The 23374-nt window shown below is 42.6% G+C and overlaps 1 protein-coding gene across 1 annotated transcript in view; it reads left to right on the forward strand.

The window, feature by feature from the left end:
- The window catches only part of LOC115469969 (xaa-Pro aminopeptidase 1-like), a 98847-nt gene that overhangs the window by 25931 nt on the left and 49542 nt on the right, over positions 1-23374 (forward strand). Inside the window, 4 exon segments of the mRNA XM_030202778.1 lie at positions 6395-6499; positions 8667-8759; positions 9578-9721; positions 17120-17215. Of these exon segments, the coding sequence (XP_030058638.1) occupies positions 6395-6499; positions 8667-8759; positions 9578-9721; positions 17120-17215 (438 nt within the window).

Here is a 23374-nt window from a genome sequence, read left to right on the forward strand (position 1 = left end):
TCCCAAATATAAGCCTGGCTGCTGTGTTTTGTGCGGTCTGGAGTTTCTTTAAGGTTTGTTATTTGCATCCCGCATAGATTCCATTGCAGGAGTGGAGGAGTGGCCTAGTGGTTAGGGTGATGGACTTTGGTCCTGGGGAACTGAGTTCGATTCCCACTTCAGGCACAGGCAGCTCTTTGTGACTCTGGGCAAGTCACTTAACCCTCCATTGCCCCATGAAAGCCACATTGAGCCTGCCATGAGTGGGAAAGTGCGGGGTACAAATGTAACAACAACAACAACAAAAAAAAGTAGTCTATGTGGCTTAGTACCATTGATTGTATCAGGCTGCGAAATATTTCCCTCGGGAAGAATAGTTTCACGTGTTTGAGTTTCCACATTGAGTAGAACATTTTCTTTGTTGTGGATTTTACTTGGCTCTCTAATGTTAAGTTACGGTCCATTGTAAATGAGTGAAGTTGAACGGGTAGATGTGAAGCGTCTGTTTACGCTTAACAAATTTGGGGGGCTTTCAGGCTTCAAAGTCAATTATAATAAATCTGAATTAATGGGGGTAACTATTTCGGACAAGGAGATTGATAGAATGCTACAGTCTTTTGCATTCAAAAAAGCAGGAATAAGTTTCCGGTACCTAGGTATCCAGATATCTCGAGACTTGTCCCAATTGTGTTCATTAAATTACATCCCTCTGTTTAAGGAGTTACGTAGAGATTTGAGTAGATGGAAAAATGGGTGGTTGTCTTGGTGGGGACGAATATCAGCAGTTAAAATGAACTTCTTACCCAGGTTGTTATTTTTATTTCAATCTCTTATTTAATGGTTCCAAGGGCTGAGCTTATGCATCTTCAGTCGGAAGTTTCAGGTTTTTGTATGGGGAGGGCGCTCTGCTAGATTATCAAGGAAGGTGATGTGGGGATCAGTGGAACAGGGGGGTAGGGGAATGCCTAATTTGATGTGGTATTATTGGGCAGCTCAATTAAAATTGATTTCGGAGTGGAGTAGGGGGGGAACAGTCGCCTGTAACTATTTTGGAACAATATTTTGTTCCGGAATATTCTCTAGATGCGGTCCTCTGGACCTCAGTCTCAGCCAAAACTTATAAACAATTGACGCTTAACCCATTTATATCACATTTGTTGACAATGTGGTGCACCCTAAAATACAAATTACTTGGAACCCGGGCTCCGTTGTCCTTTGCGCAGATTACTCAGGAACCTGGTTTCTTGACTGGTCGGCGTGGAGCAGTTTTTGCAGCCTGGGCTCGTCGAGGTCTTGTTAGATTTTGGGATTTATTGGATGTGGGTGAAATACGGTCTTTTGGGGAATTACAGGAATCCCATGCACTGCCTGCCTCAGATTTCTTTGCATACTTACAGGTTAAACATTTTATTCTTAAGCAAGGATGGCTAAAAACTGGCCCTGAGACTGAGCATCTAGAGAACTTATGGGTCTCTGTAGGTAAAATGGGAAGGACTATATCTCATCTGTATCGCTTCATCAGGAGGCATGACTTTGTTAGAGTGTGAAAGCGGTATGCCTGGAGGTGAAAAAAGCATCTATTTGTGTCCTGATCAAAGAAAATGTGTTTAAGGTATTAAGCAGGTGGTATTATACACCTGATCGGGTGAAGATCATGTATCCTGGTTCCACCGATCAGTGTTAGAGATGTGGAAGGGCCACAAGTACCTTCTTCCATGTTTGGTGGTCATATGCATCTCTAAAACATTTTTGGTTGGAAGTAGCTCGAAGTCTCACTACAATTCTTGATACTGCGTTTCCCTGTGAACCGAAGTGGTGCCTTTTAGGCTGGGGGAACAGGAGAGGATCAAAGTGGCAGCGACCCATAAAGCAGAGTACTGGACCCACCATACATAGTTGGTTAACAGAAGTAAAATTGGTGGCTGATCTGGAGAAACTGACGGATCGCTGAATAGGGCGATACGATCCTGAAGCGGCAGAAATGGACACTTTTGGACCGATTATTGGAAACAGTTTGAGTGTTATATTTAGAAGGGTGCAAGGGGGGGGGGGGGGGCGGGATAATCTGCTGAGAGGAGTTGGGGATGGGTGGTGGGGTAGTATTAAGTGGGTGAGGGGGGAAACTTGTAGGGATGGGAAATTCGGGATGGAGGGTTGAGATTCAGTTAATGAGATTTTGTATTAGGATTAGAAGGTGGTCCCTGTATCATATTGGTTGTAATTGAGCAATGTATTTTTGGATGAGGGATGTGTTAACTTTGAATTTTTCAATAAAAAAAAATTTTAAGTAAAAAAAAATAATAGTGGTCAAAGATAGAGGACTGGTGTTTATGCGGTCTGATTTGCTAGCTAAACTTAGCTGGCCTACGCTTGAATATTCGCAGATAGTTGGTTATATTGTGCGATATAGGTGGTTAGCTACTATGGAGGAGATTCAAAATATGGTGCCTAAAAAAATCGGCTCTGAAATTGGTGCCTACTAAGCGTATTCTATAATTGGCACCAGCGTTTAGGGGCCAATTATAAATACACTTAGTTGATATCTCAGCACCTAATTTATGCACATCCATTTACACAACGAAAACATGGCGTAAAATCCCAGTGCATAGATTTAGGTGCACTGAACCATAGTCTATAACTGTGTACATTTTGGAACGCCCATGAAATGCCCATTTCCCTGCATGCATTAGAAGTTTGGCACACTTCGTTACATAATACGCTTAGCGAGTTGTGCACCTCAATACTAATTAATGCCAGTTAGTGGTCATTATTGCTTACGTGCTGTTATCAGTGCTCATTAGCTTGTTAAGCCAATTAAGTTGCACGATTTGTTTTATAATTGTTGCGGATCTTTAGGCGTGCTATTTAAGAGTCCGGGGGTTTGTGGTAAGCGCTGTTATTCAGTGGAGATAACCGACTATTTTATGCTGAATATTAGCACTGTATATCGGGCCTACTGTGCCTAGGCACAGGCTCAAGCTTGTCAAAGTAACCTTAAACTTTCTTTTTTTAATTTTTTTTTATTTATCATTATAAACATTTTACAAGCCTCCACTTGAGTAGGCAAAGCAGATTTAACATTATTGTAAGAATATATTCAACATAGAAGTCTAATCTTTTCATCTTATCTTAGACCACTTTTCAGGGGCGTAAGCCAAAAACTTTCAGGAGAAAAGAATTAAAGAAACTATAAAGAAAGGCATTAACGGATTTCCACTGTATTTCTACATTCTTATCCCAAGGATTAATGTGGTAGTTTCCCAACAGTTTTCATGATATTTTTTTCTGATCTATAAATTGTTTTAAGTAATCCGGTAAAAAAAAACATATTTAACATCCATATATTTTATAATGCATTTACACGGATAATTTAAATTGAAAGTGGCGCCTAACGCCAAAACAGCCGGTCGTAAAGACAAGAATTCTTTCCTTCTCATTTGTGTTATTTTAGTAACGTCTGGGAAAACCCAGATTTTCCCTCCATAGAAAAGATTATGGAGGTTTCTTAGAGCCAGTTTCCTCACCAGCTCCAAGTCCTGTTGAAATACAAATGAGACCAACAGTGTTTGTCTATCTGTTGTAGAAGTCAAAGAGGTTTCCAACAGTTCTGAAACATTTAAATCACTTTGCGGAATCTGTTGAGCCTCATTGAGATTTTTTGATGGCAGATAATAGATTTTATTCAGAGGTGGTATTTTGTCCGTAGTAAATTTTAAGTTTTCCACCAAATATCGTTTGAATATATCCATTGGAGAATACACTGCTATCTTAGGGAAATTTAACAATCGAAGATTTAATCTCCGATTGTAGTTTTCAAAGTACTCAAGTCTGTTATATATAAGTGTATTGTCCTGTATTAACTTCACAGTTGTTTCTTTCATTTTGGTGGAATCAACATCCAATAGATTTATTTTCTCATTGACCTCATCTCTCATTGTAGTAAATGCATTATTCAAAGTTTGTACATTTTCAGAAAGAGTATCAATCTTGCCTGTTGAGGTCCTGACCGCATTGTCCAAGCGCTGGAGCACCTCCCATATTGTCTCCAGCGTTACCTTCGCATTCAAGGCCGTAGAAGTTATTGGCCTTTCCTGAGGAGCAACTGCACCCTCCGGCTCTGTTTTCGAGGAAGCCCCGGCGAAAAGTCCAACTTTCTGGCCCGGCGGTGGAGCGCTTTCTCCGACTTCCGGGGTCAACAATCCACCTGGTTGCGAAGGTGGGTAAAGGGTTGGAGGAGACAACGATGTGTCTATTCCCTGGATTACAGCGTCTCCTATCGCCGTTACATCAGCGGGAACTCCGAACCCTTGAGCAGTGGAATGCCGCGTCAGGAACTGCTCAGTCGTCTGCTGGTTGGGCGTTGACGTTAGCGACGGCCGGGTCACCGTCCTAACAATCCCTTTCCTCTTTGTGTGAGGCATATGGCACGTAAGAAAAGTTTTAAAGCAAGAAAAACAAAGAGGAATTTATCCCCAGCAGCGTTGAGCTAGTAACAAGCGCAAGCAGTTGGTACCGCCGCCATCTTGCTCCGCCCCAGCTTCTATGAATCGTAACCTTAAACTTTCATTCATGAAGGATATAATGCTAACTAGCCCTGTATAAATTCAGTTGCCTGTGCTATTGCTTTGGTGAGTCTCTCTTGACGGAGCCGGGCTTCATCAGGCATGCTGTTCAATCTTTTCTTCAAGAGTTTCAGGCAGTGGTGTAGCCAAGGGTGGGCCCGGGTGGGCCCAGGCCCATCCAGTAGCAGCACACCTATGATGCCCCACAAGCTGAAAACTCCCCAAATCTGTCCCTTCTGCATACCTTGTAAATAGCAGATCTTCGCCTGTAGCAAGCAGCGACTGATACATACTGCTCGCACCGGCCCCACAGCCTTCCCTCTGACGTATTCCTGCCTATGTGGAAATAGGAAGTTGCATCAGTGGGAAGGCTGTGGGGCCAACATGAGCAGTGTTTATTAGTTGCTGCTCGCTGCCAGTGAAAATCTGCTATGTAAAAGATATGCGGGAGAGGGGGGATGTTTGAGAGACCATATGGCATGCAGGTGAGAGAAGGAGAGACCAAATCACTTGTGGAATGGGGCAGGATTCTTCTGCCCACCCATCTTGGGCCCAGGCCCACCAAAAATTGGGTGTCTGGCTATGCCCCTGGTTTCAGGGACACTTGTTTGGTTGGCTGTAGGTAGAGAGCTTCAGGTGGTACCAGCAGTGGCGTTCAGGTGCTAAAACATATATCCAGTCCTTTGCTGTCTTCTTTTATAGCCCATGCGTGCGTATATTTATTATGAACAAGGGAATATACACAGAGTACATACATTTAATCAATGCAAATGGACAGCTGGTATGTCCAGCTATGTGTTTTGTGGGTTTTTTTTTTTTGGGTGGGGGAGAACACACCAAGTTCATCCATTGGTCAGCTCAGGAAGGTGAACTCAAGGTGATTGGAATATCTTTGTGATAAGATGGCCATTGATTGGTTTGCCAACCATTCTTTGTTTGTACAATCAAAATACAGATTTTAGGGCAGCAGTGTCATTTTGTTACAAAACAGTTTGAGTCTTTGGGACCATTGTCAAGCATGTGAGAAGCCTTTAGGCCTTCTAATTTTTGTGGCCATCCTATATAATAAAACGCACCTCCAACGTTCTGAAGCTGACTGCATGGCTGAGGCATTCCTGCTCTCTGTATCCATCTCCTGAATTGACATCACGTACTTCCGGGTTCGTCACAAGCAGAAGTGACCAACCACACGAGGTTTCTCGGCTTCAGAATGTTGGAGCTGCTTTCTATTAAATAGGATTGGTAAGTTCCTTGAAGCACAGCCAGAGCTCAGTGTCCTGCACAGTAATGGCCTGATACCAGAGAGGGGGTGGAGGTATCTATGTCACACACACTCTCTCTCTCACAGTCAATGCCTTTCTCTCTCTCACACACTGTCTCTCACACACTCTATGTCTCACATTCACTTTCTGTGTCACACAGTCACTCACACACACTCTTGGTCTCATACACTCATTCTCACAGAGAGTCTGTGTCTCTCACACACACACACACACTCTCTCTCGCACACACTGTATCTGTGTGAAACACACTCTCTGTCTCTCTCACACTGTCTATCACATACGCACTTGCACACACTCTCTCACAGACACACTCGCACCCAGACTCACTCTCTCTCTCTCTCACACACAGTCACTCTCACATACACTGTCAAACATACACACTCCGAGGAAAACCTTGCTAGCGCCTGTTTCATTTGTGTCAGAAACGGGCCTTTTTTACTAGTTTTAATATAAAAAGGATCCCTAAGTGTGAGTTGGGTGTTATTTCTACTGAGGCACTGCATTTTGCTTGGGACTATTGCTTTCCATTTATTAACACCAGTAACCTTTTCTGATTTTCTCCCTGAACAGGCACTGCTATTGTGACTGAGCAGCATGCAGCTCTTTGGACCGATGGACGCTACTTCCTGCAGGCAGCACAGCAAATGGACAGTAACTGGACTCTCATGAAGATGGGTGGGTGGGACTCTGGTCCTAGCATATGTGCTAAGCTAGCAGGGCTGTAATCCCTCTTGAGATGTGCACCTGCTAGAGGGTGACCGAAACTGGGGTTTTCAGTTTCAGCTGAAACTGAATCTGTGGCCAAACTTCGCTGCACAATTTTGGCCAATCAGAAGCCAAAACGAAAACTGGGGCATTCTCTCCCCCCCCCCCCCAGTCCCCTAACCGAAAACCACCGCTACCTTCTCACCATGCGTTGGCCCTCCTCGTCAGGGTACGAGCGATCCCTAGCCACTCCTGCCCTGGCCGACTCCGCATTCAAAATAGCTTCTTGAGACTGCTACGGAGGTCATGGCAGCCATTTTGAGATTGGAAGCGGTAGGGACAGGAGCAGTGCCCAGGCGGACAGTCACAGAAGCTGTTTTGACTGTGGAGCTGGCTTGGGCAGGAGGTGCTGGGGATCACTGCTGCCCTGATGAGGCCATTAGACTACCAGGGCTTCTAAGGTATTCTCAGGGAGGGCCTATGGGTGAAGGGAGGGTGGCAGCTTTTGTTTGGGTGTGGGGGGGGGGGGGAGGTGGAACAGAGAGCAGAGAATGGTCATGCTTTGTTTCGGATTGGGGGGGGGGGGGGGGGTAGCTGAAAATGCACCAGCATTTTCAACTGAAACCGAAACATGGCCAAATCTGGATTTTGGTTTGGTTTCTTCACTGAAACCAAAATTCAGTCGGTCTCTAATATCTGCATCACTATGAAATATAATTTGCTCAAACTTTACGTATAATAGTCCTTTCTCTTTCTATAAGTGGTGCTTGGAACTCTATTGTGCAGAAAAATGTGTTTTTGATATTTGGTAAATTTGTTTGAGTTGTTTGGTTCTGTACCTCTCTTTTCTCCACATTTGGAGATGCTTTATACACTACTAGCCGTTCAGCCCGTAAAAACGGGTTAGTATAGGAGGGGGGGGGGGGGGGGGGTTGAAAGGCCCCCCACCCCGCCGCCGAGTTCGCCGCTGCCGCTCTCCCTCCGAGTTCGCCCCCCCCCCCCCCCGGAGCCGTTGCCACCCACCTTCCACCCGGTCGGGCCCTTGTTCTGCTATTGAAACAGCGAGGGCACGCAGCACACAGCTGTACTGCTGAGCTGCCTTCGGCCTTCCTTCTTCTTCTCTGCCTGTGTCCCGCCCTCGACGACGTTACTTCACACAGAGAAGAAGGAAGGCCACGGCAGCTCAGCAGTACAGCTGTGTGCTGTGTGCCCTCGCTGTTTCAATAGCGGAGCGAGGGCCCGACCGGGTGGAAGGTGGGTGGCGGCAGCGGCGACTCTGGGTGGGGGGAGCGTTAGCGACGGCGGTGTCCCTCGCAAATGCGCAGTAGAGACCCTCTCTGTTCTGCCCTCGTCATCACGTATTGACGCGGGGCGGGGCAGAGAGGGTCTCTACTGCGCATTTGCGAGTGAGTACGACACTCGCCATTTATATATATTGATGTGCTCTTTTCTCCCCTTTCCCTGTGGGTAGGGATAATTCAAACCCAGAAAATGGGAGTTTAGCAGTCGCTGTCTCATGTGTGCATATAGGATAGTGAGCAAATTTGACAGCTAATTGTGAGTTAACATCATCCCTTAAAATGTAAGGGTCCTTTTACAAAGCTGCAGTAGCAAGTGGCCCTTAATGCGCTCTTGTGGTTTTTTTTTTCCTGCACAGTAAGACCATTTCTGTTGCAGCAGTGAAATAGCTGTTTTTCTGTTTTCTGTATTAACGGCCATGTGCTGTCGCCATTAGTGTGCGGCCATTTAAAAAACAAAACAAAGCATTTTGCAGGCAGTAAGGGCTCATGTGGTAATCCTGCGCTAATCGGTTATCACACCTGGATTACCATGCGCTAACCGTTGAGTGCAGACGGGGGTAGCAGGTGCACATTTGAGACTTACTGCAGGACCTCTGAGCACATCCTGTGCTCAGGGGTTCTGCGTTTACTGCAGATTTATAAAAGGACCCCTAAATAATTAATATAACATAGATGCGTCCATGTTGAGCTCAGTGTTTTCTAGCTTGCTCTATGCTGCAGTTTTCTGGTCCCCTATCCTACATGTTAGTGCTTCATTTTTACTCTTGGATGACCTTTTTTACATTTTTGTTTTCCTTTTCCTTTCTTGGTCATCTTTTAAAACATTTTCTTGTCAGGTCTTAAGAAAACTCCAACTCAGGAGGATTGGCTGATCAGTGTGCTTCCTGAGAGATCGAAAGTTGGTGTGGACCCTCTTATTATGGCGGCAGGTCAGTGCAGGTATACACATGCATATCTCTGTGCATCTGTGGAGACTAAGAGAATGATAGCTATCTTGAAAAGAGCTTGGTATACTTCAGTGTTCCTCAGAAGACAGGGAAGAAGAAGCAATGTTGATTTTTGTTATTAATGACTGATTACAGTAAGTTAAACTGTGGTTCCAACAGTGTTGAAGGGCTTCTTTAGTATTAGGTAAGAATATTAACATCCTTCTCTTGTAGTAATGAAAAAAGAATCTCTTCATCTCTTTGGGTCAAGTAGCCGATTCTTTGCCTTTTTGTAAGATATAAAAATTAAAATCATCTACCATCTTTTACAACACAATTTCAAACCAGGCAGACGGTTGGTGATGCCAGCAAGCACCTCCCACAATAGGCAGCCTGCTTCTGAGGTGTCGCACCATAGGGGCACGTCCTTTTGTACATCCCTTCATGCATCACTTCAAACTTTATTGAGTTGTGATCCCTCTATAGTATTGTGAAAAATGTATGTGCATTGCAACCTAAGGATTTCTGCTTTCAGCATATTTGTCTCCCGTGAATCCACAATTAGTTGGGTTTTCAGGATACTCACGGTGACTATGCATGAGAGAAATTTGTGTGCATTAGATATACGTGTACTATGTTTTCATTCATTCTTGAAAACCCAATTAGGCATGTGGTCACTAGTACAGTTTTGGGGATCTCTGTATTAAGCATTGTCCTCGTAGATAGAATGGAAAACACCTTAAACTCATCTTTAGCTTCTGGAATTCAGGCACAAAGGTCATGCTGAGCCTTCCTTGTTTATTGTGGCTTGTTTTTGCCAGATCAATGGAGGAACATCTCCAGAGCCTTGAAGAGTGCGGGACACTGCCTTGTCCCAGTTGAAGAGAACCTTATTGATGTGGTCTGGACAGATCGCCCTCAACGGCCTTGCAGGCCTCTCATGACATTGGGTCTCAACTACACAGGTTGGTGAGAAGCATTATTAATTAGGGTCCGATATTATCATTTTAATTGCTTACTTCAACTTTACTTTTAGGAAGTTTCTTGATTTAGCTGAAAATGATTCTTAATTACAAATTTGCATATACAAAATGTAATGACATTTCTTATTTAATCTTTACCTAACAGGACTCAAACTTCATTAGAACCTAGCAATATTTATATCATAAGTAAATGATAACACTTGACATTCTATATTAAAGAATACCTTTGCACTGGTAGGGCCCTAGATGAAGAAATTACAATGCACTGGGGAAAACTAAATTTTATTAGTGATTAAAATTAAGGAAGTTATAAAAGGAAAAATAGATTAAAAGAAGTTTACTGTGCCAAGGAACAATAGTGAAAGGCATTGTGGTTGACCCCTGAAAATGGGCTCTTGTGATCATTGCTTACTCTGTTTTCTGGTAAAAGCGTGCATACCTTATTTTGAAAAATTACTCAGAGAGAAAGCAGGTGCAGGTCTCCACAGACAATTTTTGAATAATCCAAAGTAGAATTTTTTTGTGTAATTTTCCATTGATTATTAGTGCATACCCCATGGGTAGAAGTCTTCTATGTGTGGGGGTGGGGGGGTTAAACTCATACTTTTTCAGTCGTGGCAGAATCTGCATAGGCTAGGGCACTTTTGCTAATCGCATCCTTATAGTGCATTTTATGACTTCAGTCTTGCAAACTTACCAAGTGATATCGGTGAATGTGTTCAGCTTCAAAGCGTCATTCTCAATTAGCATGAACATTGAAGCGTCGTTCTCACTTTATAGAATACTAGACTTTGAGCCCGTAAAAACGGGCTATTATAGGAAGGGGGGGTTGAAAGGCCCGCCCCCACCGCCGAGTTCGCGCCCCCCCACCGAGCCGTCACCACCCACCTTCCACCCGGCCGGGCCCTCGCTCCGCTATTGAAACAGCGAGGGTCCGGGAACGCAGCACTGAGCTCTGCTGAGCTGCCGACGTCGGCCTTCGTTCTTCTTCTCTGCCTGTCCCGCCCTCGTGTGACGTAACGTCGTCGAGGGCGGGACAGAGGCAGAGAAGAAGAAGGAAGGGCGATGTCGGCAGCTCAGCAGAGCTCAGTGCTGCATTCCCGGACCCTCGCTGTTTCAATAGTGGAGCGAGGGCCCGACCGGGTAGAAGGTGGGTGGCGGCGGCGACTCGGGTGGGGGGAGCGTTAGACGGCGGTGTCCCTCCTTCAGCAATGCGCAGTACAGACCCTCTGTGTTCCGCCCCCCCCCCCCCCCCGTCGTCACGTATTGACGTGGGGGCGGGGCAGAGAAGGTCTCTACTGCGCATTTGCGAGTGAGTACGGTCACTCGCCGTTTATATATATTGATAATAATAACTTTGACTTTTGCACATCAGTTTTGAGAAGGAGCATACTTCCACAACAACTACTTCTACTACTAATCATTGCTATAGCGCTACTTAAACGTACACAGCGCTGTACACTTGAACTTGAAGAGATATCAGGACAGACAAACAGGACAAATAAGGGATAAGGGAATTTGTGGGAATGAAAAAACAGTCATGGGTACTGAACAAGTGAATAGGAGTTAGGATTAAAAGCAGCTTCAAAAAGGTGGGCTTTTAGTCTAGATTTGAAGGCGGCCAGAGTTGGCTCAGGAAGTCTACAGGCATAGGGTACAACAAGATAAAAGGAATGGAGTCTGGAGTTAGCGGTGGAGGAGAAGGGTCAGATAAGAGAGATTTACCCAATGAATGGAGTTTCCGAGGAGCAGCGTAGGGAGAGCTGCAGAGTGAATGTACTTGTAAGGATCCATTCCTGCTGCACAGGATTCCTTTATGCACATCCCACGCATGTTTGAATTCCGTGGAGATGAAAACGGTAACGGAATTCAAACATGCATGGGATGTGCATAAAGGAATCCTGTGCAGCAGGAATGGATCCTCAGAAGCTTAGCCGAAATTGGGTGGCGGAGCAGGTGGGGGGAAGAGGGGTTGGTGGTTGGGAGGCGAGGATAGTGGAGGGCAGACTTATACGGTCTGTGCCAGAGCCGGTATTGGGAGACGGGACTGGTGGTTAGGAGGCGGGAAATACTGCTGGGCAGACTTGTACGGTCTGTGCCCTGAAAAAGGCAGGTACAAATCAAGGTAAGGTATACACATGAGTTTATCTTGTTGGGCAGACTGGATGGACCATACAGGTCTTTTTCTGCCGTCATCTACTATGTTACTATGTAAGAGGTTGAACTGTATGCGGAAACGGATAGGGAGCCAATGAAGTTACTTGAGGAGAGGGCTAATATCATAGCGACACTGGCAGAATATTAGTCGTGCAGCAGAATTTTGAACACATTGAAGGGGAGAGAGATGGCTTAGTGGGAGACCTGTGAGGAAACAAGTTGCAATCGTCTAAGCGAGAGGTGATAAGAGTGTGGATAAGGGTTTTGGTAGTGTGCTCAGAAAGGAAAGGACAAATTTTGGCAATATTATAGACAAAGAAACAATAGGTTTTAGTAGTCTGTTGGATATGTGAAGAGAGAGAGAGGAGTCAAAGATAACCCCAAGGTTACAAGCTGATGAGACATGGTTAGATACGTGTACGGTATAATTATATAAGGTGTTTTCCACATATGGAGCATGTTTTTATTTGAATTTATTTTATGTGCAAATTGGTCTTATGGTTTATTAGGTTTGATATACCGCCTTTTTAAAAACAATGTATTTATTTATAGTATTACAAACCTTATTCACAAGATATATCAATGATATACCGCCTTTTATCAAGAGCAGCAAGGTGGTTCACAAAATTAAAATAAATTAAAACTACATAAAAAAAATAGGACAGAGAAATACAGAGTAGGGAGAGACAAAGGAGCAAGAGTCTAGTAGAGGGCTGTGATGGGTTGCAAGCATTCACACTGCCCAGAGCCACGTCAACTCGGCCTTCAGCGAGCATTGAGTAAGGCCTTAAAATTTAGAAAATGAGAGTTTAGTACGAAGTGACATGGGGAGAGAAAGAGGACCCACAAAGTAAAATTGATTGGGGTATACCCATATAAAAAGTACGTGCACCAAAAGATGGTGTGCCTACTATTACACGATCTGTGCATTATGTTCCCAGGGGTGAAGTGGTGGTGGGGGGGTGGGGGGGGGGCAGGGGCATACATATTTGTTAAAATACACATGCACAAACACAGGGGCCCTTCTGTCAGGTTATGGAAGGGATCTAAGAGGCTTACCAAAATTTGCTAAATGCTGAGCGTCCTATCTTATACCTGTGGGCCACTTGGCACATGCTAAGCTTTAGTAAAATAGCCCCATAAAGTGAGTCTACATTAACACCCGCCTCAGAGCAGTTGCAAATTTGTGGAAGAGCATTTTTTTTGCCATTGGAAATTTTATAAAAGCACATAGAGGCCTCTGTTTGACCGGGTAGACTGGAAGTATTTGTGGCAGGTCTTAGAGGCTATGGGGTTTGGCCCTGGGGTGTTGACTTGGCTTAAGGGACTATATGCAGCTCCGGTGGCTCGGATAAAAGTAAATGGAGGTTACTCGGAGCAGGTTCAGATCCAACGGGGTACTCGACAGGGCTGCCCCCTTTCTCCCCTTCTCTTCGCGGTGGCGATTGAGCCCCTTGCGCAGAAGATTAGAGAGAAAGCACAAATACAGGGACTCTATGTAGGAGATAGGGAGCATAAAATAGCTCTGTTCACGGATGACATTCTTTTCTATGCGAGTCATCCTGAAGAGACCTTAACTTGCATCTGTAATGAGATAAGAGCTTTTGGGGAATTATCCGGATTTAAAGTCAATTATGATAAATCAGAAGCCTTGGGTATAACAGGGTCGTCTTCTGACTTGGAAGCTATGTTGCAAAAATTTTCCTTCAGGCAGGCAGGGGATAGTTTCCGATATTTGGGCATATGGCTTCCGCGGGAATTGGCACAATTATACGGCCTAAACTATGCTCCCCTGTTTAGGGAGTTGCGCACAGATATGAGTAGATGGAAAAATGGACTGTTATCCTGGTGGGGCAGGATAGCGGTGGTTAAGATGAATTTAGTCCCGCGGATGCTGTTCCTTTTCCAAACATTGCCAGTGGAAGTTCCCACAGTAGTTTTGAATAAATTACAATCAGATATTTCACGGTTTGCTTGGGGGGGGGGGGGGGATAAACGGGCAAGAATATCGAACAGAGTCTTTTGGGGGGGGGGGGGGCATAGAGGAAGGGGGGGAGAGGGCTCCCAAACATAACTTGGTATTACCAGGCAGTTAAAGCAAGTGGCGGAGTGGAGTAAGGGAAATAGATCACCAGTGGCAATTTTAGAGCAGTATATGGTACCACGGTGTAATCTGGAGAGGGGGCTGTGGGGGTCTGGATTGATGTATAACCCCCCACCAGGGGAATATTAGTCCTTTCATAGCTCACTTGCAACGCATATGGGATGCATTAAAAAGTAAATTTAGGAAGAGGGTGAAAACCTCTACTTTGGCCTATATCATACAAGAGGCCGAGTTCCCAGCAGGAGAAGTGGGAGGTATATTTCGGGAGTGGAACAGGAAAGGCTTGCGGAGATTCCGGGATCTTATGTCTGAGGGGCTACTGAGAGAGTTTGCTATGCTGCAGAGGAAATTCGACCTGCCAGAGTCTGATTACTATGCATATATACAGATAAGGCATTACATGAGAGGGCAGGGGTGGTTACAAGCTGATCCGAGGGAACGGGAGACATTGGAAAATATCTGGGAAACTTTGGAGGGTGGGAGGAAAGGTATTTCCAAATTATACAGGTACATCAGGGGAGATACTCTGCTTAAACTACCCTATATGAAAGCATGGGAGCATGATTTAAATATTGAGATGAGTGTGAAGGAGTGGGAGAAAATATGTTTGGAGGTGAAAAAGGCATCTGTGTGTGTGTTAATAAAAGAAAATGCTTACAAAGTATTAAGTAGATGGTATTACACACCGGACAGATTAAAACGAATGTATTCAATGGTGTCCGATCAGTGCTGGCGATGCGAAGCAGAAATCGGCAGTTTTATGCATATATGGTGGGCCTGCCCTCATCTATAAACTTTTTGGGCGGATGTAGCCAGGCACTTATCATGCATACCGGACTCACTGTTTCCGGTGGAGCCGAAATGGTGTTTGTTAGGGTGGGGAAATAAAAGGGCGGCTAAAAGCACATAGAGGCCTCTGTTGTCTTTATAAAATAGACATAGGTAATAAATAGAAATACATTAAAAAAAGAGAATAAGATGATACCTTTTTTTATTGGACTAACTTAATATATTTTTTGATTAGCTTTCGAATGTAATCCTTCTTCAGATCGGAAATAAGCAAATGTTGACAAATGCCAGAATATATGTGAAGCACAAAAGCACGCCAGTGACAGTCTCACAGGAAGAGGGTGGGGTGGGTTAGGTGAGAAACGGGGAGAGTTGGGGTGGGTGAGAGATAGGGAGAGATGGATGGCTGATAAGAGAGTGACAAAGCAGTATAATTTTGTGGTTTATATTGGGATAGAAAGCCCAGATCTTTGAAGTTCTGTCTGGACTTTACCTTTAAAAGTGGACTATCTTCCACTTTACTTCAAGTTGACATAAAACAGGAGTTTTTTTGAAAAATTATAGGGGTCTTATTAATGAAATGACACCCATAATGACTATATTGGAGTGGAGGAGTGGTCTAGTGGTTAGAGCACCGGTCTTGGAATCCAGAGGTGGCCAGTTCAAATCCCACTGCTGCTCCTTGTGATCTTGGGCAAGTCACTTAACCCTCCATTGCCTCAGGTACAAACTTAGATTGTGAACCCTCCTGGGACAGAGAAATATCCAGAGTACCTGAATGGAACTCACCTTGAGCTACTACTGGAAAAGGTGTGAGCAAAATCCAAATAAATTATTTGAGATTCTGTTGCTACTATCTGAGATTCTAGATGGAATGTTGCTACTATTTGAGATTCTAGATGGAATGTTGCTATAGTGGAGGAGTGGCCTAGTGGTTAGAGCACTGGTCTTGCAATCCAGAGGTGGCTGGTTCAAATCCCACTGCTGCTCCTTGTGATCTTGGGCAAGTCACTTTCCTTCATTGCCTCAGGTGCAAACTTAGATTGTGAGCCCTCCTGGGACAGAGAAATATCCAGAGTACCTGAATGGAACTCACCTTGAGCTACTACTGAAAAAGGTGTGAGCAAAATCTAAATAAATGAATGAATGAAGTATACCAAGTGTTTAATCATAATGAAGTGGAACCTGTGCAGAGGACCAGATACAACTCTGGCTACCTTATTGGGTAGACTGGATGGACCATGCAGGCTTTGAGGCTCATTTTCAAAGCACTTAGCCTCCCAAAGTTCCATAGAAACCTATGGAACTTAGCCTCCCAAAGTGCTTTGAAAATATGCCTCTTTATATGTTAATATTCCTGTTTACTAAGTAAATGAACTCTCTGAAAACCACCATTCCTCAGTACAAGTGCACTTTGATCTTCATGCAGTGAGGTATTTCCTGGTCTCTGTGTTAGATGGGGTGAGAAGATATCATATTATATGGAGTGGATTGGAGGAGTGGCCTAGTGGTTAGAGCACCAGTCTTGACATCCTGAGTTGGCCGGTTCAAATTCCACTGCTGCTCCTTGTGATCTTGGGCAAGTCACTTAACCCTCCATTGCCTCAGGTACAAAATTAGATTGTGAGCCCTCAAGGGACAGATAAATAAAATGCTCAGCGTACCTGAATGTAACTCACCTTGAGCTGCAACTGAAAAAGGTGTGAGCAAAATCTAAATTTAAAAAAAAATCTAGTCTGTAGGGTCCTTTTACTAAGCCATGGTAAAAAGTGTTCTGCGGTAGTGTAGGCGCATGTATTGGGTGAACGCTGGGCCAGTTTTTAATGGTACGGAAAAAGGGCCTGCGGTAAAAATGAAACCAGCGCGCGCCCAAAACCGACCTGAGCCCTTAACGCCACCTATTGATCTAGCGGTAAAGGTTCACGTGCTACACACTTGTTGATCAGTTGGCGTGTGCCAAGTGCCAATTACAGCCAGAACTGGCACTTAGAAGGAAATAAATTCATCCAAGCGTTATGGGCGATCGCCAAATCTGAAATTACTGCAAGGAGGGCACGCTGGCCTGGCAGTAGTCTCATTTTGGCGCTCGCTGCACGTGCGTAGAGCCTACCGTGGCTTAGTAAAAGGGCCCCTATGTACATTATTTACTTTGCAAAATCTACTTACACAAAACGCAGGTGCAAAAATTGGCAGGTACACATTTTCAAAGGATACAGTATGAGTGAGCTTCCCCTTTTGAAATTTTGGTGCAAAGCTGACTGGTATAAATAAAGTACCCTTGGACTTTTCAGCCAAATGACGTTTGAAAATTGCCTCCTTGTGTATTGCAGGTTTATCATGGCAGAAGAAGGTTGCAGCTTTACGTGCTAAAATGACAGAAAGGAAAGCATCTTGGTTTGTCGTTACAGCACTGGATGAGGTTGCATGTAAGTTCTGGAGCTGCTTTTTAGGTGCATTACCTAGCTCAAGAGTCCTGTAGAAATGAACTGTAAATGCAATTGAAAGGCACACGGTTCTGTATCATGGCACTGTGCACCCTCCGTCAGCATTTTCCGCTTGGTTAACACATTATCAGGGTTTAGGTGCCTTTGATGCATATTTTCAAAGTACTTAGCCTTCCAAAGTTCCATAGGTTATCAATAGAAATCAAACAAAATAAAACATGGAAAAGAAAATAAGATGATACCTTTTTTATTGGACATAACTTAATACATTTCTTGATTAGCTTTCGAAGGTTGCCCTTCTTTGTCAGATCGGAAATAAGCAAATGTGCTAGCTGACAGTGTATATAAGTGAAAACATTCAAGCATTACTATGACAGTCTTACAGGGTGGGAGGATGGGGGTGGGTAGGAGGTATGCATGGGGACATCAAAGCATATCATTGATATTCTAACAGGATGGGTGTGGGTAGGTGAGGGGAGGGTGATCAACAGAGACATACAGCTTTATGGTTTATAATGGACTAGAAACTTTGGAAGGCTAAGTGCTTTGAAAATATGCCTATTTGTCGCCTGTTTTGTTTAATGTGATGTGTTCTCTTGGCAGGATGCTTCAACAGATTGGAATAGAGTATTTTATTTATGTCGATGATGTGGTGCTTCTTCTCCCCATTCCCAGTTTGATATTAGGACAAGAGCAGAATGTTGTGTCAACATAGTTAAGAAATGGGTATCTAGCCATAGGTTAAGTCTTTTTGCTTTTTCTCCATTCTAATCTCCATGGCATTAGAGTTTGAATATTCATATGACCAGTTTCCCTTTGGTTGTGGAAATGAAGGTTTTGGGAATAATTTTAATTAACACCTTTTCTTTTGATAAACAAATTGTCTCTCTTGCTAAGAAAATCTTTTTGTGTTTACGACGCTTACATCGTATTCGAAATTGTTTTGAAATTCCTCAATTTAAGCTCTTGACAAAAGCCTTAATCTTAAATCAACTGAATTATTTTAATTCTCTGTATGTGGATTGCAATTCTTTGTTTATTGAAAAAGTTGCAAACACTGCAGAATACAGTGTTTGCAATACGGCTATCAGTTTTGGTTTATTCAGTGGGTAAGTATGAACATGTGACCCCCCTCCCCCCTTTTTTGGGGGTCTGAGCTCATTGGTTACCTGTTTACGCTAGGATTACATTTAAAATGTATACATTATTATATAAGGTATTTCATGGCTTGGCTCCACACTATTATATTAATCGTCCTTCCGCAGGAGTGTTGTCAAAGCTTTGTGATTCTTCTAAGGAAGTGCGTTATTTGCCTATTTTTAATACATCTTTTTCGTTCTTGTCAGCTAGTCTGTTTTGATATATATCCGATTACCTGAATTACAGGAAATTATGGAAGACTTGGCTCTTCCAGAAATATCTGAATTAGTTTAACCAATGTTCTGTTTTTTTTGTATTTTCTTAAAGTTTGTATTTCCCCGGTTTGTCCGGTTTCTTTGTGTTGTAATCCACGATGAGCTGGCAGGTTTTCGCGGAATGTAAGCATGTTTGTTATGTTAGATAGTAAGTGCCCCTTTGTTATATTTTTGTATGTTTAAATATATTTTATTGAAGAGACAACTTCCATTTTGCACACTAACACATGGAAAAAGAAATATTAACCTCGCTCTCCAAGAACATTTTACATTTTCTCCTTCCCCCCCACCCCTTAAGATTTCAACAGTTTTATTAATGGTAATTCAGAAAGAACATTTCCAAGTAACCGATGGAGAAAAATACACAGCTCAAATTTGTGTGCAACTCTTACAGAATAGTACATTCTACCATCAAACATTTCTCCCAACGTTCTCCTCCCCCATCCCAAAATTCCCTCTTACACCGCTCAACTCATTGTATTGAGATCCATTTATGACCCTCAAGAATAAAAGCTATGTTGCAATGCTGCATCAAAAGCCATAAATAGTGGAACCTTCAACTATCCCTGCAGTATTTAGAAATCACTGCTCTAGCGGAGTGCCTGAACTCTGATGACACCCCACCCTAATTACGTAACGGACGAATAACCCCCCCCCCCCCACGACTCTGTCCAATCCCTAACTATTAATGCATATTCCCACTCCCTGTGTCCTAACCCTCCCTAACTATTCACCTTACCATCAAAAGGCGAAAACATTAAAAAAAAGCAAACACAAACACATCTTCCCTTTCAGAGCTTGTTAAATATTAAACTGCGAGCTTTATGTGACAAGGATTGTATATAAGGTTCCCACACCGCCAAAAATGCTTTCCGCCTTTTGTTGTTATATTTTTGTAAAAAAATGGAAAATGAGCTTGACACCTGCAAAAAAAAAAAAAAAGGAAGAGAAAAATTCTTTAAACTGTCACAGTAAATCTGGGCTTAGTGTGCAGTAAAGTCTTGTGGAGTGATATAGAAATACTGCAAGGGGTTAGTTTAACATGAGAACATTAGCCATACTGGGTCAGACCAATGGTCCATCTAGCCCACTATCCTGTTTTCCAAATAGTGGTCAAGCCAGGTCACAAGTACCTGGCAGAAACCCAAATCGTGGCAACATTCCATGTAGAACCCCAAAGAATAGCAAGATTCTGGAATCCTAAAGAGTGACAAGATTCCATGCAGAATCTCTAAGAATAGCAAGATTCTGGAATCCTAAAGAGTGGTAAGATTCCATGCAGAATCTCAAAGAGTAGCAACATTCCATGTAGAACCCCAAAGAATAGCAAGATTCTGGAATCCTAAAGAGTGACAAGATTCCATACCACATATCCCAGGGCAAGCAGTTGCTTCCCATGTCTGTCTCAATAGCAGACCATGGACTTTTCCTCCAGGAATTTGTCCAAACTTAAACCCAGCTACCAAACTCCCTATGACATGAGACTCAGGACTTCTATATGTTTGCCGTAAAGAAAAAGGGAAATGGATTAGAAAGGAATATGTTGGAAACATTCAAATGCCACAAGCACTAAGTAATGCGGAAGAATGAAAACATTACCCTGTAAAAAGAAAGTTTTGAGACCAGACATTATAATGTGAGGTTCTGAGACAGTAAATGCAGGAATAACATCTGAAAATATTTCTTCAGAAAGAGAGAGAGTGGTGGGAACATTAACAGTCTTCCAGGGAAGGTGGTAGAAGCAGTACAGTAATGAAATTAGAGTTTATAAGTTGTCAGCAAAAATATGAAATTCACAGTTCAGCCCAGCTATTGTTGCTAAATACAGTTGAAAGGGTGGAAGTAAAGATCCCTGTGGAACACCCCATCTTAATGGCGAAAATTTGACAGTTGATCTTGCCATGGCACACGCCACTGCTGATCGTATTAGAGAAGAGCACACCACTTGTCTATAACTGCTGAGATCACTGCGACAGACGGTCCACTTGTGCAACGGTCTTTTCAAGACCATTTTTAAGATCTTATCTGCAAGATCTTTGGAATCTTTTATCTACGTTTTGAGATTCCTTTGAAGTGTTATATTCAATTTCAACTTGATTAATAAGACTCCTGATGTAGGCCTTTTTTAATGTGTGATTGTTACATTACTATTTGTTTGGAAATTATTAAACTTTGTTTTTTAAAAAAAAGATAATTTGGTTCCATTCTTTGGATAGCCTGGCTTATATTCCCACCTTTTTTATTTTTCGTATTAGAGAAGAACCATTAAAGAACCACCGTATTCAGTCCAAACTCCGATAGTTTAACAGTAAAAAAACCACAGTGGGCAGTGTCGGAAGCAGCCAGAAAACTTAGCTGAAATCCATTATTCATCGTAGCCTTGATTGACTCACATTAACTCTGTCCATCAGGGTGAGTATTGTGAGCCTGTCCGTCACCCAACTGCATTGGATGAAGCACCATGTCTGATGAGCAAATTCATACATCTATTGAAAGACCACTGTCTCAACAACCTTGACTGACAAAGATAAATTGTAAGTGATCTAAAATAGCTAATTCTGTTACACTCCTTTCTTCAAAAACAAAAACAAAAAAAGAGGAGAAAACACCTATGAATCAAGGCACAGAGCAGAAATGAAAGTAGGGGAGCACCAATACAGTTCCAACTCAAGGGTAAAAAGCAACTTTATTAGTCGGACTCGACGCAGATCGGCGTTTCGGTGTGGGGGCGCCTTCCTTGGCCGTCAACAAATCTATAACCATACAACAAACAAACATGCAAAATAAGTACATGTATTTGATTAAATAAATCAACCAATGTGCATACAAAAGCAGAAAAGATATGTAGAAAAAGGTACCCAAGGAATAAATGCACCAGAAATTACGGTGGTTGGACAAAAGCTGTTATACATTAAAATAGTGAATATGAATAAGTAATAGAAACAATATCAGAAACATTTAAAATGATGATGTTAAAAATGGCTAAAACATACAAATCCAGATAGGTGTGGATATCAGTGTATACAAACTCATGCAGACACTTTACAAGATGTATGAAAAAAAAACTAAAAACTAAAGCAAGTATCGGAGAGCTATATTAGTACTGCAAAACATCTAAACAAGTGGCTACAAAAATCATAAAATAATACAGTACAGTAAAGTGTGACTATAAGTAATATACAAAACCACATTATTATTATTATTATTAATATTACATTTGTACCCCGCACTTTCCCACATAATGCAGGCTCAATGCGGCTTACATAGTAATTTGAAATACAAAGTTAATAGAATTTTAATAAAACAGTAGTAAAACAATGTAAAGTTGGGCTTAGTAGTGTATGATAAGTTGAGCTAGATAATATATGACTAGGATAAAAGAGGGTGGATAGGATAGTGTAATTTGGGAGAAAGGATAAGGAGAGATGGAAAGAGAAGGATGGGAGGTTGGTATTTAAGTCAGAACAGAATTGGGGGTGGAAGTTGGCGAGATTAGGTTGGGGCATTTGGGTAGGCTTGCTTAAAGAGATGAGCTTTCAGCATCTCTCTCTCTCTCTCTCTCTCTCTCTCTCTCTCTCTCTATATATATATATATATATATATATATATATATTTGCATTTCTATGCAAACAAAGTACTACTACAACTACTTATCATTTCTATAGCGCTACTAGATGTACGCAGCGCTGTACACTTGAACATGAAGAGACAGTCCCTGCTCGACAGAGCTTACAATCTAATTAGGAAGGACAAAGGGTAGCAAGATTCTGGAATCCCAAAGACTACTACTACTTATCATTTCTATAGCACTACTAGACGTACGCAGCGCTGTACACTTGAACATGAAGAGACAGTCCCTGCTCGACAGAGCTTACAATGTAATTAGGACAGGCAGCCCATAAAACCTTACAAAGAATCATAAAATTGTGATGGTGGGGTATAATCAAATAACATTAGGTATGAGAACCAATGTAAAAATGCACATTACAGAGTGCAAAACAAGAAAACAGCAACTGTGGAAAACCTGGTGTATATAAAAAATATGTGAAAGACATGAGTGATGACGCAAATATGAACTAAAGGTGAGGTGAACATAATGTAACTGTTAGCCTTCAATAAAAATTGAAGTGAAAACTGTGTGTGTGAAGACATGTATCTGAAAACATGAACAATCATGTGTATGCAAATCTATAAAATGAAGAGCAATAAAAGAAAAACTGCAGATAAAACCAAATGTGTAATACAGCATGTGAGAAATAACCAACATAATGTACCAGTGTCCTTGGTAATGCAAATACCAGAGTAAAATATTGTGTGCTGCTGGAAAAACATAAAAATGCATAATGGCAGGAAAACAGACTATAAAATGAAAAATATAATATAAATCTATGAAATGTCAGAGTTCAGTGCATCTAGAGGATTACAGCTAAATATTGCAACAAGTACAATTCGGACCAGACAAACCTTATGTAGTAAAAAAAAAAAAAAATCTAGCTTTCTAGAAATCCAGTCGGTTCAAAACTCTGCTGCCCGTCTCGTCTTCCGCTAGGGTCGCTTTACTTATACTACCCCTCTCCTCAAGACCCTTCACTGGCTCCCAATCCGTTTTCGCATCCTGTTCAAACTTCTTCTACTAACCTATAAATGTACTCACTCTGCTGCTCCCCAGTATCTCTCCACACTCGTCCTTCCCTACACCCCTTCCCGTGCACTCCGCTCCATGGAT

This window comes from Microcaecilia unicolor, chromosome 5 (genome assembly GCF_901765095.1).
Source record: "Microcaecilia unicolor chromosome 5, aMicUni1.1, whole genome shotgun sequence".
Lineage (NCBI taxonomy): Eukaryota > Metazoa > Chordata > Amphibia > Gymnophiona > Siphonopidae > Microcaecilia > Microcaecilia unicolor.